Below are 27937 nucleotides of genomic sequence, written 5' to 3'. Positions count from 1 at the left end.
CACATGGAATTAAGTCTTGGACTATCCTCACCTAGGAAGACATCATTCTGCCAGCTTCTTCTCTCTTCTGGCCATTTTAGATACAAAAGCTGTTTCTCTTCAGCCAGTTAAAGCAGGGCTGTTCTCTGGAAAAGCCAAAGAGAAAAATCTGGCAATTTGATAATATCTGAGAGTTTCTTCCATTTCATTTTGTTGAGCTTACTGGTTGCACACAAACAGAAGCATTTGTGACAAAACACCACCCACACATTTAGTCCTGCAACAATGCTGTGATTTTAATAAACTGAGTTGTATGTGGAAGGGAAACTGGATTTTCTGTTATCCCACTAGCAAAATTGTTGGTGAGGAAAGCCTGAAATTGAGCCTTGCAGCTCTGCAACTTGTGGGGCAGTTTCTGCATTGAAAGATCAAATTTAGCAATGCTGCCACTTCTTTTAATATTGTTTTATTTTATTGAGTTTCAAAAATTCTAGCAAATTGTGGCAATCAAGCATTTTCCTAATTAGCTTTATTATTTACTAAAACAAATTCTGCGTTGTTTCTTTATGGAGCTCCTGCCATTGTTTTGTTTTGTTTCCGTCATGAAAGTGGTTTAACAGGTTGAAATCAGTAGGAAATCCCTCCATTTTGGGTTTTTTTTAATCATCAAATAACTTCAAAATTTCATCTTTCTGTAAGGTTTTTAAAATACTGTTTTAAGTCCAAATCAAAGCAATTCCCCTTCCTCCCTCCAATTCAGAATTATCATTAAGCAACAAATTGCTCATTGTCTGGCTTAACAGGAGTGGCTGGCTCTCAATCTTGCATTCAGATCTCCAAGTCACTGTCTGATGGGGAATTTATTCCCCATCTGTTTCCATTTCTACACTGCAAGTTCAGCCTGGCACACAAGCCCCCTGCACAGTTGTGGGGTTTGTGATCCATATTTAATTCAGCTAACTTTCGGTCCTTAGCTGAGACTCCCCAGTTAAACAGAGTGCTGACCCTGGCCTGTCTTTGTAGTCAGTGCAGAAGTGTGTTCACCCAGAAGGTGACACTGCCCATGGAATATCTCAATTAAATGCCTAAAGAATAACTTCTCTTAGATCAAGCTGCTATGTGCTTTAAGCAGTTCCACCAAAAGAAACCTCCTTGGCTTTCAGAGACATGCTGATAATGGGCTCATTGGCTTGTTAGGTCAGCCAGCAAACGGATGCTGGAGGTCCTTGGGGCTTGAGCACCAAGACAGCATTGTCCTTCTGGGGAGATCATGCATTTCAGGGGTGTGATGTGAGACACGAGACTGCAAAGTCCTCCCCAAGCTGCCTTTATTCCCCTGAAATGCTCTGTGTGTCAGACCTGATTTCAGTTATAAAATGGAAATGATAGATAAAAAAGGTCAAACCATTTATTGAGGATTGACATTTGCAGCAGTCAGGAATCTCCAGTTGTATACAGCTTTGTGTATGCATGTCACTCCCATATGACACCATCCTGCTGAGGAGCTGTTTCCTGCTATACCTAAGTGGTGGCAAGTTATCTGTTGCTTCTTGTGTTTCTACAAATGTCTAAACACAGAAATGCAGCATTAATTAACTAACCCAAAGCTGCAGTACACATCTAGCAAAATGAAAATTCCCAAATTCTCTCTGTGGCTTCAAAATTATTTTATCTTTTACTGTAATAACTTCTATCAGAATATTTTTGTGAAAAAAAACTGTTTGAAATTAACTGTTTTCTTTGAAAGTTCAGTGTTAAAGCACCTTTGTCCTGATCCTGTTGCAGGCATGAGAGTTGTGCATTGGGTCATTGACAGAGTTTGTGGGTTGAGTGCAGTGCAGGAAACTGGGTAAGAGCCCAGATCCAGAGAGCAATTGCTACGGGACCTGGACACAAAGTGCTGCCAGGAGCATCACACTGTGTTGTATGAAATAACCCTAGCGGCAGCCCAGAGATCTGTAGGTGATCTTTGCCACTGAGATTTAAGGAGGAGGAAAGGAAGGGAGAAATATACACTCAGGTACATGCACAAATGTGCACGTGCAGAATGGGAGACACCTCAGGCTGGCAACAGCAAAGTAATTAAAGGTGCTGAAGCAGGAAGTGCCAAGTCACCCTCTACAAGGGTACAGAAGGTTTGCTAATGTCACTGCTTATGTCCCAAAGCTGTCTTGCAATTCTGGTATTTGCCTCTGATGCCCTCTGTGAGATTTGTATTGTCTGTTTTCTCATTGCCTTAATGGTGTGACTTTGAGAGCTGAGCCTTGAGATGGCTGTGCCTCAAGGAGACCCAGCACACCCCTGTAAATGTGGCTTTCTTCCCACTGCTCGTGCATTGCTGCAGAATTACTTCTCAGTGCTTTGAATTAACGGGTTCATATCCTGGCACTAAGGATTTAAGGGGCCTTGTGCAGATAAAGACAGTAGAATTTATAGAGCAAATACAACAGTGGTGTAGAAAGCATTGATAAAATGACCTATCATTGCATAACAGGTAATAGAACTCGTGTTCCCTTTTCTCCCTTCCTCCTCCCAAACAGGAAGCTTTTTAGCCTCTGGATAAGATGCCTGAATTACTAGTCAATCCCAACTTCAAAAATTAAGAAAAAAGTTTAGGCTTAATGAAACATGTCTTCCAAGTTAACTTAAATGCTTGTTTTGATAGCTTTTGAGATTAATCTAAGAATAAAAAACTGCTCTTTATATGGAACTTCCTGGCCAAAAGACCTCTGGGCAGCTCTAGAATACCAGAACAAAGGATTTGCAGCCCACTAACAATTAAAATGGTGTTGTTACATTCAGATTCAAAATTTCAGATTCCTTCTGCTTTTATGACAGGTTTTGGTGAAGAGGAAAAACTGTCTACTGTTCCTTCAGGTTCTGGAGGTATTCTTGATAGTGTGGTGCACATAGGTCAGGTTATTTAGCTTTAATTTGGACCTCTTACAGACCTGTGTCATATTTTTCGTGCAGATTTGTTTTTCTGCTTATGCTATTGGTCAGAATAAATGGAGGGATGGAATCTGCCCTGGCTGCTGTAGGGGCTTTTCTTGGGGTGTCCCCAGTCTCCTAACAAATCAGTGTCTTTCCTAGTCCATTTCTGATGGGATTTGGCAGCAGGTCAGCATCCTTAGGTAAAGAAAGGCTTCCTGAAGTGAGCAGCAGTCACAGAAAGTAAATTAATGGAAGGCGGCATCTGCTGATCTCTTTGACAATAAGGAATTTCACTGCCAGCATTTAAAAACCATTGGAAATGGTCTCCATTGGAAACCAGATTTCGACTTTCTGCCCTGGGCTGCCAGAAGTATTTCAGCATAAAATGCTAAAGTAAGTTGAACTTTCAATTATAATTTCAATGACTGTCTAGTGAAATGGATTAATGCTCTGGCACTGCACCTTTGAGGCTTTGGCTCGAATCTTGTAGGATAAAAATCTGTCTGCTTTGACAGTTGAAAAGGTCAGAAGTGAAATAATGTCAGGTGGTCTTAGCCCAATTCAATGTCTCGATTAAGAAGCAGATGTAAAAGTTGTTGATGTGGGATATCATATCAGATTGTTTTCAAAAATATAAATATGTTTATTTACATTTTGTCATCAAAATTAGATGCAGACAGCTGCATTTGGGAGAGCTGGAGCTTGGTTCAACCTTCAGGAACACTGGGTTGCAAAGTGGGCAAAATGCAGGTTAAATATGCAGTACCTTAAGCACAAAAGCTGGATTTCAATCAACTTGAAATTGATTTCCTGATATTTGACTGTGTCAAGGATAGTTCACTTAAATATTGTGAAAGTTTAATTTGGGAATTTTTATTAGTTGAGAGTGTATAGAAAGACCATGTTTTTCTCACTGTTGAGGCAGGGCAAGAAGTCTCTTCAATTTACTTTTTGAAGCTGCTGCAATTCAATTCCTAAGCTTATTAAATAAGATTGTGGTTAAGGAGCAAAATACAGATATTTGCAGAATGCATTTTTTTCTTATCTGAATACATATTTATGTAATTTTTTATGATGATAATGTATAAATTGCTTCTCCAGACATCCCTGTGGAAAGGTCACTATGCAAAAATTTGTAGCAATAGTAGCAGGAATTTCTGTTGAGAAAAAGGAGCAAATGTGGGCTTGGGGCTGTGTGTCTCAGTTATGGGGACAGTGGCTAACAGAGCTCCAGAGCACCTCTGCTGCCTTTGATCCATCCCAGCCCCATTTCTCCCCAGCCCTCCTCACATGTCAGGCAGCCTTGGCACTGCTCCACCAGCGAAGTCACAGATTTGCTTTGCTTGTTTCAATAAGAAACACGCACACAGGACAGTGCAAATTGAAAATCAGCTGTCATGGCACGCTACATAAATTACACAGTTCTGCTTGGTAATCCATTACAGATGATTAAATAAATGAGTGGTTGTGTCCTGTTCAGCTCTGGTAAATCTTTGTTTTATTTAATTCCTTGTTCTGTGTGTGTGTGAGGGGGTGTCATGGGATTTTTTCCAGTTGGGTTTCCATCTTAAGGCAAAGAAACCACAGTCTCCACATGATCATGATGCAGTGCAAGAGCTGGTGAGACTGTCCATATGTTGTAAAGATTAATTGGCATTCAGTTAGACCCCATAAAGCAGGGTGTTAACCTCTGCTTTTCTTTCAGTTCGTGTAGTGGGCACAGACAAAAGTCTGTTTCTGACATGTAGCATGTACTTTTTAGCAGGCTGATCCTCTCAGTTGCAAAACCTTCGAAGAGTTTCAGAGATTCAGGTGCTGCTTATTGTGGGGCAGTTGTAAGAGGGTCTTGCTTTGCTCTGCTGAGATCTGCTAAGTGGAGCCCAGGGGACCACTGAAACCACAGAATTATCTTTTATTTGTTCTGTAGATTTTTCTGACCAGAAAAAAAGTGTAATGCATCACCATCTTCACCCTTCCAAGACGTGTGGTTTAATTGTAGTGTGGACTAAGAGGGCTGTCTGTGTTGCCCGTGGTGGGTGCCAGGAGTGGCAGAGGCCAAGTGGCCCCACTGCAAACCATTATTTATAAAGGAACAAAGTGGTAATTTTGTAACTATCACAGCTCAAATATGGGGCCATTTCGCTGGTAATAAAACTATTACTCTGTAACTGTTTACTTATCAGGAGACCATTATGTGATTGATGACCTGAAAATGGAGGTTATCTTTCAATTCATTTGAAATGCAAACTGACTAGAAAATCTATAGTTATTGCGTTGTATTTTTAAGCAAAATCAGGCACCTACATTGACTTCCTATTTACATTTCTTTCAGAAGAAAAATCACATAAAAGCTATCAAGAAACACATTTCACAGCAGGCAAATTAATTGGTTTTACTGTATTTGAATGGAGGGTTTGTCAAATAAAACATGCCATGACAGTTAATAGTGTCATTTAGAGGCAGAAAATTATTGGCTTATTTGTTATTGGATAAAAGGAAGGCAAACACTTTGTATTAGGAAGTTTTAATGTGTTTAAAATCCTCATTAGGGATTTATGGACATTCTTGCTTAGCATAGCGCCTCATTAATTTGAGGCTAAACAGTTACTTCTGTGTTTCAATTGCTATTTTTTTTCCCTTTTCTTTAATTAGATCTCGCATTAGAGTTTGGTCTCTACACCACTGGAGATGTAGAATTAATTAATGTGATTTATAAATCTAATGGAAGTGAGTTATTCTTAGATATCTTTTCATTTTAGTGAACAGTTTAACTGCACACAGCATAAGTGCACACAGATCTAAGAGATTTGGGGAGCTCAGGAAAAGTATGCAACTTCTGCATTGAATACATTTAGCAGTGTCCCTTGGCATTAATAGATCAAAGCATTTTAATTAGAAATGTAACTAAAAGAGAGGCCATAAAGATCCCATTCAAAATCAGATTTTCCTTGTTCTAAGTTCTGTACTGTCCAAAAAGTGTTATTTAGCTCCCCTTTTGTAGATAACCATGACATTCAGTGGCAGTTGGGATGATTGCGTGTCTTACTATTTAATGAGCATAAGATCTGGCTCTTAATGTAGTCTGAGTTTGGATGCCATCACAATAAAAACATATTCAATAATTTTACTACTTTGTATTAATAAAAGGCAAATAGCTTTTATTTCCTATAAGAATTTAATTTATTTGATTGAAGTTTGTGTTAAAAATGTATCTATGTAGACTAGTTATGCTAACAGATTGGTATTTAAACCCTAAGATATATCAAAATAAATTTGTTTCCCTCAGAGCTGGAACAGGTCCTTGCCCTTTGAAATCTGGCTCTCTATTTTGAAGACAGTCTGAGGTCATGACTTGCAAGTTGTGACTGTGGTGGAAGGATGTATGAAAACAACTAATTTGCAAATAAGCTCTGAGCAATTAGTTTGGGTCCCAGCATGGGCCTCGCAGCTGTGCGAGCTGCTGTGCAAATTGTACCCAGGAGTACATTTTTCTGTGAGGACATTCATACCTGCTTTAAAAAGCAGAAATGAAACAGGTAACCAACACAACCACCCACTGTATCCTCGTAGCCACAGTAGGGCTACTGTCAGATGTAAACACACATTTAAGAAGGTTCCTCTTTAAAACCTCCAAAGTAACGTTACAGTCTGAATTCACAGGGTCAAATAATGCTTCAGGTTACACTGATGGAGCCTCACTGAAATCGGGGAAGCTTTAGTCCCATTGCCAAGGCCACAGTCTCACCTTGTGACTTTGATGCTGTTTTAGCAGGAATTTACACAACTCCTGCCTGATGCTGCTCTTGTACTGGCACATACTGGGAACTGACACCACATTCCACTAATGTGAAATAGATTTAAAGGAGATCCAATTCCAATTTATATTAAATTTAGACAGCTGTGTCTAACAGTAAAGGATTTTGCATGATTTCCAAGAGGTTCTACTCAAGGGGTTACACTAAGAATAAATATGGTGTCTAATTTACATCCCCCTGACTGAGGGCAAGTGGACTTGTAAGGCAAGCTGCCTTCATGCCTTTTATACTGCTTCATTGTCTTAGGAGAAGTTAAATTTCATTCACACTGGCAAAAGGAAGACAAGAAACAGACACTTGATCATTTTTTCTGCCACACCACATATCTCACCGCAGCAGAGGGTTGCACTGTCTGTTAGTCAGGCTTTGATGGTTCAAGTGGACAAGTGCACGGTGGCTTTTTAGGTCAGGGCGCCTTTTGTCATCACTGTAGTGGAAATGTATAAGGTAGCATTTATCCGAATAAGGTGAAAATGCCAAGACACATAAGAAAATGTATGTATTTTATGTAAGCAAATAAGTACTTGAAGTTGTAAGAGAAGGAGGAACTGAAAGAGGAGGGAAGAAAAAGAAATTTTGCATTCCAAATTTCCTTGGTCTTTGTCAATATGAAATGGTTGTAGCAGCCTTTATGCAAGCCAGTGTTTTGATCATAAATTAAGTACTGCAAAAGCCACTTTTTTGGGGGCCTGGCTTAATAGTGACATCATCAGATCCTTGGGTGTTATCATTGTGGGGAGTTTCTGAAATATTACATTCAGAATATTCCATAAGTAAAATGTGCAGCTTTACCTACATGAAGAAACTCCCAGGAGACCTTGAAGTAAGAGGTCACTTTATCAGTCTTCTCTCTCTAATAGTTTGGCAATTTACTGCATGGAAATAATGGTGAACTATTGAGTTTAAGTTGAATATCAGCATATTGTACTTTCATGGAGACTGTTTCATGCTGATCAACACTGAAATGGTGCTGTTAAAAGAAAACAAAGAAATTAAAACAGCAAAAAATGAAGTAAATTCAACACATACTGAGGAGAACAAGTATAATTGTCACATCCAGGTCAGTCTATTTTAAAAGTTACTGTAGCAGAACTAAATGCCAGTGAAAAAACATTGTCCTTGTAGCAGGGCTTGCTCAGGCTGGTAAAAAAGGTCGTTGTAAGCTGAGTTCTTTGTAGGGAGATGAAACTGAATCCCTTTCAGTGTGGGGTTAGTCACCCCTCCTGGTGTGACTGCACAGGTCTGTCTGGCTCTTGGAGAGGAGCATACAAGCATCACTGGCTTTTGTATGAAACTAAAGGTACCCGTTGTGGGCAGCTGGGGCTTCTGAGCTAGAGACCTTTTGGGAAGGTCACTGAAGTCAGTGTGAGTCTGATTCAGTCACATTTTGGACCACACTAGTAAGTTGTTTTTCCTAGGTAAGGTGTTTTACTAGGGAGAAAAGGCATAAACTTCTTTGGCCACCTCTGGAAGAGCAGCTCTGACTGCAGGCCAGGCTGTCTTAGCTTAACAAATGAATTAGCTCACTCTTTAAAACCCTTTTGTGTTTTCAGGTTCTCCAGTAAAAGCATATTTTACACAGTTTCTGCAGTAATTGTATTAAAGGAGAATAGACAAGCAGCTTTCTGTATTTTGTTTTAGGCAATAGTTTTTCTTTCTCTCCTAATTTTTTATATATGAGAAAAGTATCTATTTCCACAGACATTTTAATAAGCCCCAGGAGATATTTCTGGGGTTAAAATAATGGGAAATGTAGTCTTCTCATGGTATTTTGGTTCCAGGATGGTGGAGGCACTAAAAGAAAACAGTGGATATGCATTATTTAGGACCCACAAATGGCTCCCTTGAAAATGAATAAGCCTGTGAAAAACACATGTATGTATTTGAATACCCAGGGAGCAATTTTGGACTTGTTTGTTTCTTTTTTTTCTTTTCCTTTTAATACCACCATGTTTGACTTCATTCAGTTTCCTCCAAAATGCAAACATACAGTCCTAAAGTATGGGGGTGATATCTCCACAAATTTCAAATACACCAGAAAAACCCTACCGTCAGGTGGCAATATTCATTCCTTGCTCTTTTGCTGCTTCCATTCTTACACACTTGCACTAAGGTTAGTAAGGAAGAGCCAAGAGCCTCCCAGCTAGTGAGATCAGCTGGCATCTATTCCAGGTGTCTTTTAAATGAGTGACACCTTTTGGACATAGTATTGAGAAAGGAAGCAGGATCATGAGCTGTGAAACAATCCAAGGAGGTTTGAGCAGTGGGCTCTGAGCAGCGGTGTGAACTTTACTGAAGTAAATATGGAACAATCTTCTCAGGAGGAGAAATACGTAGTCAGATGGCAGCTGAGGGGAATGTTGGGAGGAGCCATTAAAGTAGAGAAATGAAACCCGAGTGTGCAAGAAAATACTGATGGTAGTGAAAGGAAAGGTGGTGTTGGAAAGACATGGGTGTGTGTGACAAGTGCAGATGAAATATTGCATGTTCTCAGATTTGTAATGTGCATATTGCAAGAATTGAATCATAGGTTCATACAGGTTGGAAGGATGTTCAAACGTCATCTAGTCCAGTGTGTTGTATCTGGAAATTCTGCTAGTCTTAGTACTGCCCCATCCATTTCCCACTTGTATTAATCAGAAAAAATCAGAAAAACCAAGCACTCTCTGTTAATGGGAAGCCTGGCAGGAGCTGAAGGCACTCAGAGGACAAGGCCGCTGCTGACTGTCCTCCTTTTGCTGTTTCTGGTTTTCTAAGTGTTTTCCTCATATCACTGTGTGGTGCACACTGGAAATGATCAATCAAGGCTCGTGCACAGGATCTTTTCATGCTGGCAAGTGAAAAATCAATTTGTGTTTGAAGGAGTAAACAGTAGCATGAGCTTCATTTCCCCAGAGTCAAAATGGATTCCTTGATAAAGGAGATGACAAGGAAAGCTGAGCTCTTGATGTATAAGCACATAGGTGCTCATGTGCAAGAAATGAGTGGACTCCTACATTAATTTTCCATGTTACACTTACCTTTTCAATAAAACAAAAATAGGAAGAAGAGATTACTTGTTGAATGCCAATTGTGCATCAATGAAACCAGGGGGATTGTTCATGAACAGTTTATACAGATGAAAATGTAGTCGGTCAGTTCTGGCAAAGACATTATTCATGGTGTATTTCTGCTTTATGGCACTACATTTGAATTTTCAGAACTATTTTCACAAGTCTGTTGGAAGATTGTGTTGCTAACATTTCTGAGAAATGCCTGCTGTTGGATGTAAATTACAGGGAAAAGAGTCTTTGCATGATATTTCTGTGCCACGAAAACAAAATCTGATCTCATGCAGGTTATAAATTGTCCAGGAGGTAAGAGTAGTCAAGGAACTGTAGAATGAATAAATGGAAGGTTAGACCAACGTGGCTCATCAGATATTGTAACCATTCACCCAATGTCATTTGATCTGTATAACATTAAAGGCTACTATTCCCTCACTCTTAGATTCCTGCCCTCCTTCCCTCCCTTTAAAGTTCAGCACTGAGCCACCCAAGCCATACATTAAACCCTTTGGTTCCACATCATTTAAGCTCTCTCCTCTCTCCTGTGAGACCAAAAAGTGAAGAAAGCTGTAGAATACTGGCTTGTATTAGGTGGAATATTTGACCATCTGACCTTTCCTTTTCTCCTTTTTTTTTTTCTTTTTTTCTTTTTAGCAAGCAATATTTAAAAGTAAACATGACGCATTTTGATGCAAAAGAGGTTTGCTGGATTAAAAGGAAATTGGAAGATGAGTTCAGTGTAGCATGTAGCTGTTGTGAAATCTCCTTGCTTTGATTGAAGTTTTATTACCTCAGGATGTCTGTCTGCAGCTTATGTGCTGTTCTTTAGTCTGGGGTTTGTGAATGCACTGCTGCCTGAGAGAAGAGCTCATGATGTGAATTGCAACCACTCAGTCTTGCAGAAGCCAAATTCCTGGAATCTATCCTTTCAGCTGAATTATAACCTTTATGCTGCTCATAAAGGAAGAAAAGCACCAAGAGCATGCACAAGTGCAAACTGTGCCCTCCTTTTTAGACTCTGATTAGTGATGAAAGCTGAAGAGGAGAGAGAGGGGATGGAGAATCACATAATGGGTCCTAAAAAGCTTGATTTTTATTAGATTAGGAAAGTAGTAGTATGGGATGAATGTCCAATCTTGACTAAACTACAAGAGGGTCGTGGCAGTTTATTAATGGCAGTTCTAATAACAATTTGTTGTAGCGCTAGCACTTGAGAAAGTGATGAATATTGTATCTGCTCTGTTTCATTCTGTCCCAGTGTATCTGTGCTTGGATGCCATGGTGTGCCATGTGGGCCTGCTCACACTTGTTAACTGAACGCGAGTGTTTATGGACAATTAAACTTGCAATTTTTAATTCACACTTTGAAAGGTTGAGAGGTTGTTTTTTTTTTTCAAGACACTCTAAATTTCTAATAGATCTGTGCCTTTCAAGTCTATTAGAATGTGCAAGTGCAGCATGAATTTAGAAAAATGGTCTCATTTCTTTAGAAATCCATTAATAGTAATGTACTGAAAGACTCTTACATTGATCTCCTCTCTGATAGCCATGTTGTAATAATTATTCTTTTAATGTTTGCATCAATCTAAATGTTTTCCTCTTTGTGCTCGCTTCCACTTGGATCTCCCTATATGACAATCACAGCACTTTGACATCTTGCATTACTTTAATACCAGTGATTCAAAACAAAGCAATGCCAAAGGGAACAAAAGTTCTGTCAAGCCATTAAAATCTTCTTTGCCATTAACACAATTAAATTGATGCATGAGCATTTAAAGTTATTAGCAAGTGCTGCCAGCAGAAGCTGGTTACAATTGCATAATATATAGTGGGCTTCATTAAAGTTAAATGGTATGTTTACTGTTGTTATCATCATTAGTTCTGGAGTAACATAAACTTAAACAGGGCTGTGAATTGGGAGAGGGTGTGAGACAACCAAGAACATGCTCTGTCCTGTATTAATAGTGAGGGACACAGTCATCACTTTCCTAAACAAAGAAATACATGTGGTACCTTGGCTAATCATGTGGCATGTGTAATGGTAGGGAATGGTGTTAAATAAAGAGAGCTTCTGTACCTCTGCTGCTCTCACTCTTCCCAGTCTGACTCACTCAGCTGGATTTTGGGCTGCTCCTGTTTCTGCTGTGAAAAATTTTGTGGTTGATGCAAGCTTTTTGGAGGACTGTTTGTTTTGTTTTCTCATATTCCAACATATTAGTTTTTCAACGAAAAAAAATTGAGGCTTGTATTAGAGACATGTGTTCTGTCCCACTGCACAGTGCAGTAATACCCCTGCTTGCTAACCTTTTGATTAATCATATTCCTCACTGAATGGGGAGCTGGTATGAGGAATGGAAAACACAGATGAGCAGAGAACTTAAAAGTATTGAGAGAGAAAAAAAGTAATTTAAGTGAAAAGTAGGGAGATGGAGGAAGTCCCATCAAGTCCAAGTCCTATCATATAAGGGTGGACTACATGCCTGTTGCAGTTCATGCTGACCACACAAGGACAGTTCTCAGCCAGGCTGATTAGGTAATTTGATTTGAGTAGAAACTGGGGACAAAAGGTAAGGCTCTTTTTTTTTGGTTGTTTGACAGTTTTAAGGTGATGTTGTGGAAAATTGTAATCTATAATAGATAAAAATCACTAATATCCCTGTGGTGTAGTCATATTCACTTGGGTAATCCTTTACCAAGACACTGATGAACTGTTGGGAATTCAGAGAATGGTGATGAAATAAGCCAAAGGGGAGGAAAATCTGGTTTATCAGGAAAGAAAATAAAAGTTGAACATACAGCATTTGAGTAAAGTGGAGTATAATTCTGCATGTCTGTGTATGGTGTAAATGTGAAGGGAAGTAATGAATTACTTCTAGTAGTGGAAAGAGCTCTACAGAAAAGCTAAGTTGACACTGAAAACAAAGTTTTAACCATTATAAAGGAAGTACCAAGTAGTTTACAGCACTCCATATTTTATTAAGGGAAGGAATGGGAGACCCATTTCCCTACAGTTTTTGGGTCAGACTAACCATCGTACTAGAGGGTACGGGGAAAATCTGCTACATTAGCAGAGCATGAGCTTGGTGATCTAAGAGGTCTCTGTGGTCTTTGACTTCTGTAACTGTGTGGATTTATCCATGAAGCTTAGTGCTGTCTGAAATGCAGGCAGAAGGCCATGGCCAGTGCTTTGGTCAGGCTCTATAGCAGATTAGGATGATAGGGATTAAGTTTAGTCATGACTGTCTTTCACCAGACTAGTAACTAAGGGCAGTAAGGTAGAAGAACCAGGCAGAGAAGTCTCACTGAATATTTATGGCGCAAAGGATTTACTTGTGCTTTGGTAACTTCCTGAATATTGTCTCTTTACCCCGTGATAAGAGCCCATAGCTCTCTGCAAGTGCCACAAAGTAGCTGTACATACAGGTCACATCTGCCTGTTGTTTCTGTAATCTTTCACAGTATTTAAAAGTTTTGTGCTCTTTCATGTCCTTAGAATGAGGGATTGTGGCGAATGCTGTAAGTACCATTTTAACAAGTATTTTCAATTGGAATATGTTAACAGCATCACTCTGTGTGTGCGTGGGTGTGGTTGGGTGCAGAGATAAATTGAATCTTTCTAAAGGGAGAAGGAGCAGCTGTCAGGCCTCTTGAGGTGGATACTTGTGTGCTCTGCAGGCTGCAGAGGACACTGAACCTGCAACAGGCTGATGGAGTGAGAGACAACAAAATCAGCAACCACCCTTGTAGTCCAACCAGTATTTTACTACAGTATATATTTAAGTTTTAGGAGCTGTCTGGGCTGTTAGCCTATTAAGCTGTAGGATAAGATAGTTGATGATAACAGCTTTCTCCTGTTATCACCTCTGTCCTTCTCTGCAGCATGTGGCAAGTTAAACCAAACCTCACCCTCTCTCTGAAGGCCGCCGATAGGAGTAACAGTGGGATCTTCTTCAATTACAGAAGTTTCAGGCAATTCCACTGCCAGTTCTCAACTGTGAGGAAATCAGAGTACTTTATTGCTTCAAAAGTGTCGTTAGTAACACAAAGCAGCATGGAAGAAAAAAACAACTTTTCACAAAACGAGTCCTGCTGATGATTTATGTTGATCTGAACTGGAAAATTTGGTAGGCAGCAAGCATGGATACAGCAGTCTTCAAACAGAAGCAGTTGCTTGTTAGCTGTTCACCTGTGTTGTTGAACTTTGCATCCAGCACCTGACTAAACATTTCTTTTTTTTCTTTAAACCTAGGTTGCCCTTCCCAATGACTCCAGCTGTGTGGAAGAAATACTGCGGGTAAGTAATACCCTTTGCTTTTTTATCTCCTGTATAATTGTAGTGCTGTTATTTTCATCTTCCAAGGAGAGGGTTTATAGGGCTATTTTTAACACTGTAGTTAAATAATAGCATATCAGTGGGTCTGTATTAAGAGACACAGACAGGGGTAGGCCCAGGGTACTCCTTAGTGAGATCAGTTCACCTAAGACTCTGCATCTGCCAGCTTGTTTCAGTCAGGTTTTACACATGTTCCTGTTCTTTTCAAGCTCTCAGTCACTGAGTCTGTCCAGGACACATTTCTCTCCTATCCTGAGGTACAGTTGCCTTAATTTTTCTACCCAGAATCTGACCTACAGTCTTCCTCCTTCCTCTAGACTACAATTGCTCATCATTCACGGTTTTGTTAAAGACTTACAGACATGTTTTTTTCTGTGATCTTTGGTCAGTGGTTGAATACAGAAAATTGCAACTCCAAACTAAGAACAGCTTAATTACAACAAGATCATGTAATAAAAAAAAGGGAGTGTGCACAAGTTGTATGCCTTACTCTAAGATGGGCTTTTCCTCAGACACCCCAACTTTGGGGTTCCCTGTTGGGAGTGAGATTTGGCTGGGGGCAGTTTTGCAACCCACCAGTCCTTCTCTCAGATTTAGGTTTTTCTCTTCACGTTGAGTTTCCCATCTGTCAGAGCTACCTGCCTGGGATTGCCAGCCAACCGGCTGATTTTTGGTGTAGAAGGGATTAAACTTTCAGTGGCAATTTGTGCCAGCCATGTCCTTGTTACTGGAGGTAGTGCTGCAGACTTACCCAGACCTGAAATCATGTGTAAAAGTCATGCCAGTTTGTTTGCAAAGACTTACTCTAGCTTATAAAATAAAATAAGCTTCTCACTATTCATTGCAAGTCAGAGTTAAACAGCTTGGAAAACTTGCTGGTTTCTGTACACACATTATCTTGGGCTGCTCTAGATGTCCTTATGTGTTGGCAGTGTTGCTGCAGAAGTGTGTTGAGGCAGCAGGCAGGTGTGTCGTGCAGACCTGCTGTAAGGGAGAAGATCCTGCATGAGCACCCGGGAGCAATGAATGCAAGGAAATAAATAATATTTGCTTTCAACCTTCAAAGTGAGCTGAGGTTTATTACCTATAGAACACTAAAGGAGCAAAAGCAAAGGAAATGTTGAAAGGCTCTGTGAAATACTTGGTACATTTTAAATGTCTTATTTATATATTTCAATTAGGTTCATTACTACATTCGGAATGAATGACTTGTTGGCTGGGGAGGGCAGTTGTGTTCAGTAAAAAGCATCAAAAGAAAATGTTATGGGGTGAATTTCAGGGATCAGTCATCCAGGTGACACTTCTAATGTGGGAACAGTGCATATAAATCACAGGAAGCAGAAATGTCTCTTTTCTAATCAAGATGGTTCCCTATTACCTATGCCATGACTGTAATTTGAGTCAACAAACAAGCACAATATGCTTGGCTTCCTTCTGAAACCAGTTGAGATTGGAGCAGGATTTTCTGTTGCCTTTAGAGAATGGGGATGAAATGCAGAGTCCCTGTTCCTGCTGCCAGTGGGCCATTGAACCTGGGGGCACTCTTAGGGTGGACAGAGCAGGGATTTAGTAGGATTCTGTGTCTCTGGGGATCCCTCTCACAAGGACATGCACTGGGCCTGTGAAGAAGGGATACAAACAAGCAGATGTTTCTGGACTACGGCTGCAGGTGCCCAGAGGCATCCCTCGTGCCCATCCTGGACTAAACCTGTTGGCCATAGCTGCTGGCATGGCCAGAAGGTACCTGGAGCACATGATACCTGTCATGGGGTGCAGATACAGCCTTGACAAGTGGACCTCAGCCACGGCTCCCCCAGCGTGCTCCCCTCCATGGGCAGGAGGGTGGTTTGGTGCTGCTTCCCAGGGGCTCTGTGCCCTCGGCGTGGCTTCGGGCTGTTCTGGGCACCCACCGACTGCCTTCAGCCTTTTGTAACCTGCCTGCACTGGGCTGCACAGTCTTGCCTGTGTGAGCACAGCAACCCAGAGCTGCTTTGGGACTGCTCAGCAAAGACCCAGCAGACCCCAGCCCCAGCTGGATGCCCTCAGGGCAGCGGCTCAGGATTCCAACCGCATATGGTGCTGAAGCACACCTGGCACTAGAAGTACCTGGGTTTTGTCAGTGTTTTACTTTGTTCTTCTCAAATTTATGCTGCAGAACAAGCTAGCAGGAAATGTGTTTTGGCTGCACACAGGGTATCATATTCTACTTGACAGGCAATGGAGAGAAAATAAGCAAGAGAATGTGATGCCCAGCAGTGGTCAAAATCCAGTCTTTGTGCTCCCCATGAAAACTGTGTCAGAAGATTCAGGCTGGCTGCTCCAGATGAAAGAATGACCCTTGGTTTCAGCAGAAATTTGCACTTTGAGAACCTGGATTAAGTTTCCAGCCCTGACAGGTACTTCTTGGCCTTCCAGGGCCATTTACATAGGCTCTGATGAACTTTTGGGAGTGAGGGTCTTAGCTCCCTCATGGCAACTTCTTTCTGTAAAAACACCATGTTATTCACATTTCTGTCCTCTCAGGGATGTTACAGAGGTAAACACAAAGGATTCCAAGACACTCGAGCCCCAAAAGTGGACAATTGGGCTGTAATTGTGTATTTTGCCCAACCAAACCATTGGCAACCCCTGGCAGTTTCTGCTCTGGGCTGTGTCTGCTGCCAAGCTGCACTCCCCAAAGAGCTGGGGAAGGGTGCTCTGCCTGGCACTTACCCTTGGAGCAATGCATACCTTGAAGTTTGCATTTTTTTTCTGGTTTTGATTTGTTTGGGTTTTTTAAGGTGGGGAATTAAGTGATTTGTTTCAGTTCCATCCCTTAGAAAGACACAGTAACTCTCAAGGGTTTCTTTGCTAGACTTTACAAGGAAGAGGTACTCCTGCAAAGATCTGTGACCTCTGATTTTACACAGCTCTTTTTTCAAGCTGAACTTGATTAATGGTTTCTGTAATTGTAGAGGCTTGTAATTCCTAATCTGTCGTCTTCTTTTTTTTTCCCCATCTTGGACAAAAAAGGTTTAATTGAATTTATATTCTAAAATTTTCAACCAAGTGAGGGGAAAGGTCTTGACTTCATTCAGACCCCTGTGTCTTCAGAGACAAAATTTCAGAGTCCTTTAGATTTCCTGAAACACTTAGCTACTTATGTCATCTTGTATAAATGCCTTAAGGACTGCTCCCAATACTACAGCCAAAGGTTAATGGCAGACCAGTCTCCTGCTGATTTTACTTTTCTAACCAGGATGGCTGAGAAGGTTGTGAAAAATAATAATAAATAATAATAATAGTAATAATCACCATCATCTCTTATATAACTAAGGCCAAACAGTAATGATAGCACAGATTACATCTAATAGAGGCTGCTAAAACCAAAATGAAAGAGAAAGGCAAATACCTGGTGATGTACACTTTTTTATGATCCAGAATGTGTTGGGTTTTTTTTTTTCCAACCAATGCAATGGTTTTGAGAGTGTGGATAATGTGGAAGACAGACAATTAAAAGTATGTGCGTATAATTCACATTTTATTAATACGGATTTAAATTAAGTTGTCACTTGCTATGTGCATCCATTGAAAAATGAGTTCATTGAAATGTTGTGATCCAAAGTGCAGATGGGGTGGGAGAGCTGACATTTAAAACCAGTCTCCAAAGCTGTTACTTGTGCCACTTGTACCAGTGTTTACATCAGTGTGCCGTGCTGTCACTGCATGTGATGTGAACCATGTGCTGGCCCAGGGAAAGGAGGTGTGTAGGTGACACTGAGGGTGAACAAGCAGTGATCCTTTTCCTGTCTGTGGAGAGCCTTAGCCTTGGTTTACCCCTGGCTAAAGAGTTGATAAGCATGCAATACTGCACGGGAGAGAAAGGAAATTTTTTTTTAACTACATGTTCTGGAGGACTTGGAGTGTGAATTAGAAATTTGGGCTGGGTGTTCAGGCAATCAGTTGCACACAACCCAGCACTGCAGCTCTCGTGGCTGTACCGTAACCACCCAGGCAGGTTTTGCTGTCTGGAAATCAGTCCCTGCTTAGAGGAACAAAAGAATTCTTGTACGTACATATTCACAGTAGGAAGGCATCAAGTATCTAGATGGACTTCTGATGGTATGTGGACAGCTGTGATACTAATTAGAAGCTTTCTACTCTGGACGCAAAACAGATCCCAAATATAGTTCAGATTGTAATAAGTGTAAAAATGACTGGAGTTAAATGAGCAAAGTCTGTAATTTGTATGGTTGTCTTCTGATGACTAGCTCCTGTCTAATGGCATGGGAGAATATGTAAATTGATCAGCAGGTGAAAATGCCCTTGACTCTTCAAATTATGTGTAGGATTACTTTCCTCATGCCAATTGAAAGCACTAACAGATTTAATATGTCTCACCCACAGCTGAAGTGAGCTGTTCACATAGCAAAATTAGACTGTAACAGATATAGCCCATTATTTGCCCCTCAGTAATTGTTTTCTCTTCTAAAATACAAACAACATTGAAGAATGATGCTAAACCTAATTATAATAATTGTAATTTGAAAAATACAGGTACGCTGTCCAGTGTGGTTACAAATGCACTTAGTAGCTGACGGGTAGTTTAAATATTTTCATGTGGAGTCTGGGGGCTTGCTGGGGAGGACATGATGTGAATTTAAAATGATTATCCAGACGTCACTGGACAAGTGAATAACGAGCTGACTGGCCTAGTAAATCATGTGGACCTGTCAAATGTGGGAACACGTTGGGGAGGAGATGATGTCAAGTAACAGTAACTTAGCAACCTGGCATTTAGCTGTCCAGAGAATGAGTAAGAGTAGCCACTTTTAAATAGCTGAGTAAATAAATGAATCCCTATACGTCTTAGGTGTGCTATAAAAATAGCCCAGCACCGTATGTTTTGTGTCAAGCTGCTTCTTTCTCCCAGAAAAGGTGATTTATTATTTCTATTGAAATGAAAAAATGGATTGAAAAGTTAACCCAAGTGTAAATGTGGATCTGTGGCCTTTGTCCCTGCTCTGACATGCAGCCTTTGAAAGCATGCAAGGAATGGGTAACAGCCTGCTTTGAGAGTTGTTTTTTTCCTTCAGACTTTGTTTATGTACACAAAGATTTGGATGGATAAAAACAATTAATTTCTAAGCCATTACATTTTCAAGGTTTTTATCAGCATTTTCTCAATGGAGGCAGAACCAGTTTTTGCTCTCACATCAATATAAATCAAGGGGTAATTCCACTGACCTCTGATCTCATTTGATTTCATTGAATTCTTCTTCTTCCCACACTGGTATAAATTGGCAGCAGCTTCACTTGCACTGCTGCTGCTGTTATAAAATAAAAAGGAGTTACCTCTTCATTAATTTAGGTACACATAAAAGCAGAGACCTGTTCTTTGCTCTGATGACTCTCCAGATGTGGTCTCACTCCAGAAAATGGAACAGCTTCTTCCTGGTTTGGTAGGTGATCAGCTCAGTTTTGTTCTCAGTATCACCAAAAACATTATCACCACAATTGTTGCATTCAGCAGCAACTCCAGGAAGGTCGAAGGAATCCTTTTCCCAGAATTTTGTGCACTGTCCAGTATGCACACAGGAAGGGTGACATCAATAGTTGGTGTCATTTGAGGACAGCCTGGTGTAAGCTCGGAGTGCAAAAGGCTTTTTGGGAGCTGGAAAAAGCGGTCTTAGATCTTCCCAGCCCAGAGCACACCCTTGGCCCCCATGTGCTGCACCTGAACGTGGCAGAAAAGGATTATCCAAAATTTTGGCCATTCATCTTTACAGTGACAGCATTATGGTGGCACCTATGAGAAAAGCACTTCAGGAGCCCTGTCCCAAAGCTGCCTGCATTAACTTGAGGGTGCATCATGCCTAAAGCTCAGAGCTAACTTCAGGCTGGCAGAGTGGGAAGCTGGTGAGTCGATGCCAAGTGTTTGGCTGAGGCAGTTGTTTTGTGGGTCCCCATTGCATGGCCGGCATGGTACAGGTTACATGTGAGGAGAGTGATGCACTTGTGGTGTAGATCTATGGCATAAATCTGCTTTGTGCTGCCAGCTGAAGGCAAGGCAGACTGCGTGCTGCTGGGGAGGTGACAGGGAGGAAAGGTTGACTGTCTGATCTGACAAATGTGTGTGGGTGTGCAGAGTTTCCTGTATTCGAAAGCTGGTGTTCTGCACCTGCCTGTTACAGGGATAAATGCCTCTTCAAGATGTAAGGCAGCAAAAGATTAGACCTTTGTCAGGACAGACAAGCAAGGTCTGATTCCAGCTTGCAGGCACATTTATCAAATAAAGGTTTTATTTTCATAGCAGTATTAAATAAATTATTTAGCAAAGAACTTTGAAATGTAAAATCTGATCATTATGTGGGTCTATTTCAGCCTGTCTACACTGTAACAATAAAAAAAGATTACAAAAGGTATTCAGGAAAAGAGAGAGAGATTGCTGTGCACCTGTTTCAAACTCACTATTCAATTCTGTTTTCTTATCTTCTTTACCATAATATTTTAACACATATTTTTGTACTGCCAAATTGAAATATTGCTGATTTCAGTAGTATGATATAATTCTGCCATCATTGCCAGATTTACCATTGCTACTAAAATTACTGTAAAGTGAGCTGACATCACAAGAGTTTGGACATGTATTGCTGCTCCTGAAGAGAAACAAAGTACTCCCATGATAAATGATAAGTGAATGACTGCCAGTGAAGGAGTGAAGTTTGTTTTCCAAGGTCTTCAGTATCCCTTTTCACCAAAACAACCATTTTTAGTTTCTCTCCCTCATTGAAAGTCAGCTCAGAAGCAATCCTCTATGTATTGCAATGTTACGTGCTCAGCATCCTCACTCTGATTAAGTACTCTGTTATGATAAAAATAATTACTTATTATGAGACTATACAAAATAATTGTTTTAAAGCCAGTTCAAACAAGATAGTAATTGAAGCAAAGTTATTCTCTTAGAGGAAAAGATAGAAAGTTTTGCAACTCTTGGGGAAGATCAGATGCGCTCTCTACGGAACTTAAAACATTGGTTATTTTATATACTACTTTTTCAAATACCACTAAGTTTTGCAGTTCCAGAAATAAGTGAAATAGGCCAAAAATCTGGGAAAACAATTTGGTGGAGTGTTGTAGTTGAGTGGAGAATGTCATAAAACTAATATTCCCACTCCCAGCTTGGAGACCCGTGGGACCTGAATTCCCATCCTTTTTCATGCTTGTAACTAAAGAGTAATTCCCTTATCTTGGAGTGAAAGTGTGAAAGAAAACAGACCCAAGGAATCTGGCATGTCAGATCAACTCTGACCTTTTGTTTGCTCCCATGAACAGATAAAGGTCCCAAGTGCTGAACTGGATGGAAAATTTTAAATACTACTGTAGTGTTACAGTGTTTGGCTCTAGCTGTACCAGGTATCCTCTCCTAAGGACTTTGTGGGCTGCATGAGTTTATGTTGTATAAAAAATGATTAAGAACTCCAGAGCCTGTTGTGTGTCTGTCCTGGAGTGCTGCTGCTGATTCCAAAATGACAGTCTGCAGTGTGGCCAAGCAGAAAAGCCATCTGAAGCTCTCATACTCCACTTACACAGCTTACTGACAGAACATTAAGCAAAAAAATCCAGTCTTATTTTGAGATACAGGTAGTAGAATATTTCTCTGGTCTCAGATTAATCATTTTTTGTTATTTCATCTTGTCCCGTCAGAGTGAAACATGGTAAATATGGGCACTGAGTGTTTAAACTGCTAGCAATGTTACCTTTCATTTAAATAGATTAAGAATGTGTAGTCTACATTACAAATTGCTTTCGGCACAGAATGAAGACATTGAAAACATATTAAAATTGTGTTAGGCTTTCTGAAATGAATGCATGCTTTAGAAACAATTCTGCTTTGAAATGTCTGTAACATCTTCTGTGGCTCTTTCTCTCACAAATGGGAAGAGCTCCATTTTTGCAGCCCTGAGGGCAAGTGTTGAATGATTTAAATCCTGGTAGAAAGCTTCCTTGTAAGTCAGTACTGCTGAGGAGGCTCGTGGGGTCCATGAAGGATAACTTAGTCTAATCTCTCAAGCAAACTAGGAAAGGGCTAGGACACTTGCAGTGTCCAAGGGAAGACTGGACTGGGAGATGAAACTAAACAAACCTCAGAAACAGTTTCAAGAGCTTACAATTTTTACATTCTCCTTTGAAGTTTCTGGCCATGACAGTCAAAAAATAGTTGATGGTTAAAAGAAACATACGTTAGGAAAGCACTAGAGAAATTAAAGTGATGGATCAAAAAGACACCAGGTACTTGAGGCATGCTCAGTTTCCCCCTTTATGCTTTATCTACACCTGCATGTTGCAACTTGTGATGCTTTACTGCTTTGAGCTCCTTGAAGAAAAGTAAAGAGTACAGGACAAAGTTGACACCTGGAGCAAACCTGAAGTTTGGACTTTGAATCCCGCTGTTGGGCTCGGAGATGGGTGGAAGCGTTCTGTTACAGCAGTTACCAGGAATGCTTGTTGCCATTGTCATAATGCACTGCGGTCTGAGTTTAACTGCAGCCACTCCTAACTTCTCCTTAGGGCAAGAATACAGACACCAACTGATGTATGGACCAAAACATATTTTATTTCCTCCTGAGAGACTCCTTGGACAAGCAGGTGGAATTTTCCTGGGGAAGAGTCATGTGGTGACAAATAGTCAGACTTGCCAGCCCCCATGAGGTTTGTGGAAGGAGCCTGACGTGGTCAGGCAGTCTTGTGATCATCATCTGTCTTAAGTTCAAGTTGTTCCATGTTCTGCAGTGAGAATAGTTCTGGAAGCTGCCTTTTGGGGAGGACAATTTGTGTCTTTGCTGTGTGCCATGGGTCTGTCATGCTCCACAGTCAGCAGAGCTCTTTCTGAAGGCATCTTCCTTCTTACCTGTGGAGATTGTTCCAGCTGTCAGTGTTCAGAATACACCACTTCAAATCTGTCAGTGAAAGACTGGTATGGTTCATCTTCTCATGTCTTTGAACACCCTCTCAATAAATGCTTGAATACATAGACTCGGATAAAGCATCCTACCTTTGATCTTCCTGAATAACCTTGAGATGCCCCTTTGCTCCACTATGTCTCCTTCTGTGAAATGGTGAAATAGAACCTCACCCACACTACCATTGTTGAAAGTTAAATTAGTTGTTAGCAAAATGCATTGATGTCCTCAGCTGGAATTATTGGTGTGATAATTGGGCAGAAGCAAGGCTCTATCAGATATTTAAAATTATGCTACACACTGTGGCTTATCTGAATTTGTAACATTTCTTTAAAGAAAGCATGTCATTGAATTTAATGTTCTGAGAAGCCTTATGAACTTTCAATCTATTTTAGCTGTACATTTCAAATTATGCTTATAATTGTGTTTTTATTGAATATGTAAGTTCTTTTCAATTTCTTATTATACTACACGGGTTTTAATATACATTTGAGAAGAATGCACACTGTGGATAGGTGGCACTTTCGAGTGTTTTCAAATTGTCACAGTAAAATTGTCACATTTGTTTAATTAACCAGTAGATCCTGCCACATTGATTTGTCAGTGGTGTAACAATTTCTTTGGATAGCTGGAAAACCTGACCAGAATGATTTTTGAATTTTTTTTTCCTTTTTTTTTTTATTTAATGAATTTCTCACATTTCTTTTTGATTTAAAAGCAGTCATACAGGCACCCAGCTTTGCAGAAGTCTCCTGAAGAAAATGTCAGGTTCTAGCATTAGAATGAAGATGATTTGATTACTTCAGGGCCTTGAGGTGCTTGTAGACCATTGTTCAGAGGCAGGAGAGAAAAGCTGTCTCCTAACAAGAATCTGAAGGTCTGACCCAAGTGCCCAGATTTGTTTATTCAACATTCTGCATAACCTGTGTATTCTACCTGCTGAAAGCGTTACTGCACGGCCTTCCAGAGCTCCTGGGGCCAGGGCTCTGGTGTGCCTGTCATTAGAAACCTGCTATCAACACTCTACAGCTCTTGTTTACATGTTTTCTCTGTTCCAAAATTTCTGTTCAATGGGTAAGCAAATACTGTTGGGGAGATGGAAATACCTACAAGTACTTTGCAGGGTCAAACAGGAGCAACAAGAAACCACAAGGGCATAAGAGACTGGCATGGATGGTTAACAGGAAAAAAAATGGGCAGAGTTGTATTATTCACTGTGTTTGCTGTGGGTTGATTGAGGGCTTTAAATTGTGGACCAAATTTCACCTCTGGAGCCAAGCTAGAAAATGGCAGGTACTGATCTTTTGTGAGGGATGCTTTGAGATCTTCTGATGACATTTATTGCACAAGCATTGAGTGTTAAAAGCCCCTTTGGGCTTTGTAGTCCATTAATTCCTTTGCCATGAGTATATCCTACTAAAAAATGTTGTGTACACCAAAGTATAGTAACCTTTAAAAATACTCTTCTGAGCCTTAGGATAAAAACACTTCAAGTTTGGTTTGTAGGCACATTCCCAGTATTGACTTTTTTAAAAATCAAGCCAATTAATCCCTTCCCACTTATTCCAGTATTTTTTCATTTCTAACTTCTTGAGTCCTTAATTTTTTCAACAAGAGGTCTGAACTGCCAGTTATCTGAAAAAGTAATGTACCAATCAAATGAAAACTGGTGCTCCGAATTTTTTTGAAGAGCAGTCCCTTGTCATTCCTGAGTTCAGACAAAAACAAAGAACATAATTTCAACAGTGAGGCATTCACTGCAGGCTTCTTTCCATGAAAATAGTTATCACTCCTTTTTTTCCTTGGCAATTGAGCCATTGTTTCTTTTAAAAGAGATTGTCATGATCTCCTCATTACCATTTTTCTTAATATGATAAGTGTAAACTACAAGAAAGCGATCATGTTTGAAAGGGTACAGGAGCCCTAAGGAACGTTGCACTAGCTGCTTGTGTTCTTTGAAAAGGCTTAGACTGGGAATTTGACTAAATGTATCATTCTGTCTACTTTGCAGCAGCATTGTCGTTTTCTAGCATCTTTCACTTACAACACAAGTTACCCTTCAAAAAGAATGCCATGTTATTGCATCCAGCCTTTGTGTGTCTCCAGCAAAGTGAGATCAACAACTCCTTTTGGTAGTTGCTTAAACATAATAATACATTGCACTTCGTACTTAAAAAAAAAAAAAAAAGGGAAAAAAAAAAAAAAAAACAAAAAACCCCCACCATCCTTTGACATGTTTACTCCAGTTCATCTTTGCCTGGTAACTGGTAGTTGTCAGTGTTTGACACCAGCTGGAGCTGTGACATGCTCACGCTGCTTGGGGCTAACTAGGCAGCCATGGGTCTGCTGGGTGGTCTTTTCTTGGGCTTGCTCCAAGTTTGTTCCAAATTGCTCATACAATCCCTGATAAACTATTACTAATGAACAGTTTGCTGTTCCTTTTGGGCCATCTAGAAGCAAAAAAGACAATACATGTCATCGTCTAGTAATGTAGAGATACGATGTTTAAATGCTGGAGCCCTGAATTTACAGCATTTCAGTGCTGTGGCTTTTGTGTCCTATTCATTGATTTTCCTGTGGGAAAAGAAGTAGTATAGTGCTTTGAGACAGGAAGGTTATGGACTTTGCCCTTTTTCAGCCCTGTTTTTAGGAGTTAGTTTGTTTCAATGTAGTTTGCTGTCAGAAGTTTTTAAAAATGCAGACACAAGAGCCTCTATCAATCTGGTGTACAGTCAGAACACACTGATTTCAGACACTGGGACTGCTCTGTGTGGGACCAGGCATCCTCAGCTGTTGTATGCCTTAGTGGCAGTCCCAAGTATTTAACATTTCCAGCCTCCAACTAGCTTTGTAAGAAAAACCATGCTGGGAAATGAGGAATCAAATGTATGCAACAGTGGGAATCTGTCTACCAGAAATATTCTGAAGCCTCCATACCTTAAAGGAGATCAAAAAAGACCTCAGTATGTTTTGGCTTCACTTTTCTTTACTGTTTAAGCTGGCTTATTTGGATAAGGCTGACATGCCAAAAAAGTATATGTTGTATCAAAACATCTTCTATAACATACATCCATTTTTTTCTACACCTGTTAGCTTAGCAGGAGTGGATCAAAGGGGAGTGTTGGCATGGTTTACAGGACACACAGATGCAGGAACAGACCTGCTTCAAGGCGCAAGTGAGGAAAAGGAAATTCAGACTGAAATGTTTGTTCTTTTCTAAAGGCTAAAATTACTATAATAAATGCCAGATTGCATGAGAGGGTTTCAGGTGGCTGGTTAGGTCTTTCTGTAAGAGAATAGAATTAAAGGGTTGAGCATGAGAGGCAGCAAGGACTCTACCTCTGTGTTACAGATGAGGACCCATAGTGTATTGTTGGGCAAACATGCTAAGCTTTTTAACTTTACAAAAGAAACCAAGGTGACAAAATTAGAGGAACCAATCAACAGGCTTTGTATATCCAGGGCTTGCTGAATACTGATCAAGCTGTGCCTGTGTTATCCATACATTTTGGACACATCCATTGGATTTTTCAGCCCATAATCTCTATTCCAATTTTTCAGACAATATTCAGAAGTTTTACCACTGCCCTAGGCATTGCATAAGACAAAAAATGAGAGTTTGTGCCCCACAGAGCATTCACAGTCTCTGAAGTAGGCACTGGGAAGATAACCATGCTTCACAGGGGAAAGTGAATTGTTCATGCATGAAGGGAAAAGCAAGTTCTCAACTGAGACACATGGCAGGGAGAGCTTCACATAGACAAGGAAAAGGAACAGTGAAAAAAGACAGCTTTGTAAGGGCACGTTTCAGCTTTTCTAGGTGTTCACTGTGTCTTTGCTTCAGCCTCAGACTGCTGGTTTAACTGCATTACAGTGGAGGTGATGAGACTGTGTGAGCACAACATCAAAAACAAATGCTACTCTGGCACACCCACACAGGAAAACCCTGCTGCAATACTGCTTGTGTGGTAAGCAGAATAAGAGATCTGGCAGAGTCGGTTTGGAAGGCAAAGAAACAGCTTTTGTAAGGATTTCAGAGTGTATTGTACAGCAGTGTGTGGTAGCTTCATTTCTTTGTATTTGATGAGTAACAACTCAGAGTCCAGTTTTAATGAAAGCAAATCATGGCTTACACAAAAGAATTGGGCTTTAAATTTAATTAAGTTGCCTAACTTGGTTTCTTAATTTCCCTTATATGCTGTTTCAGGTAATTAACCCTCCTGTTTTAAAGCTAAAGCCAGTATTTTCTGGCACAAGTTAATGCTTTCAAATTCCTCATGATTTTTGGACTCCGTTTCATCATACTGTCAGGATGTTAGTTATAACCTGGTTACATTGGTTTAAAAATTATTGCACAATATACAACTTACACAGTTTCTGTGCTAAGCTTACAGAACAAGAGGTTTTGTGGTTTAGCAATCTAATTTTGCCTGATATTGAATTTGGAGATTTTATTTTTTCACTATGCTGCCATAAGTTGCTTCAGAAATTTAATGCATTTTATAATAAATTCTATTGATAAGATCTTGTCCTGTAACTATATAACACCCTGTTGTACTTGTATGAAAAAACCCATGAATTGATTACATCTGGCAATGTAAAGGAGATGATGTAATGTATTGTATAAATGCACACAGTGGAGTGCCTCAGGGTAGGAGTAGTCTTGTTTTGTAACTGTAAATTATAGTTCTGCTCTCCTCTTGGTGTGAACCCTAAGTTTCAGAGAAGAAAACAGGCAATTCAAGACATGCTTTCTTGCTTGTGAAGCTGAGGATGGATGGAACAAATTACCAGATTCCCTTAAACAAGTGCCAGCAGTGAATAGTTTCAAAACACAGTTGCTTATTTGCTTGGAGAATGAGTTTTTTGCCAATGTTTTTTAAATTG

At 40.2% G+C, this 27937-nt stretch overlaps 1 protein-coding gene across 6 annotated transcripts in view; it reads left to right on the top strand.

Annotated features, from left to right (window-relative positions):
• AFF2 (ALF transcription elongation factor 2) overlaps nt 1-27937 on the top strand; it is a 350681-nt gene that overhangs the window by 189297 nt on the left and 133447 nt on the right. For all 6 annotated transcript variants that reach the window (XM_068204990.1, XM_068204985.1, XM_068204986.1 and 3 more), the window contains exon 4: nt 14025-14069. In XM_068204990.1, the coding sequence (XP_068061091.1) occupies nt 14025-14069 (45 nt within the window). The remainder of the gene's footprint in view (nt 1-14024; nt 14070-27937) is intronic.

This window comes from Anomalospiza imberbis, chromosome 14, assembly GCF_031753505.1.
Source record: "Anomalospiza imberbis isolate Cuckoo-Finch-1a 21T00152 chromosome 14, ASM3175350v1, whole genome shotgun sequence".
In the NCBI taxonomy this organism is placed as follows: Eukaryota; Metazoa; Chordata; class Aves; order Passeriformes; family Viduidae; genus Anomalospiza; species Anomalospiza imberbis.
This window is presented reverse-complemented; position numbering and strand designations above follow the sequence as displayed.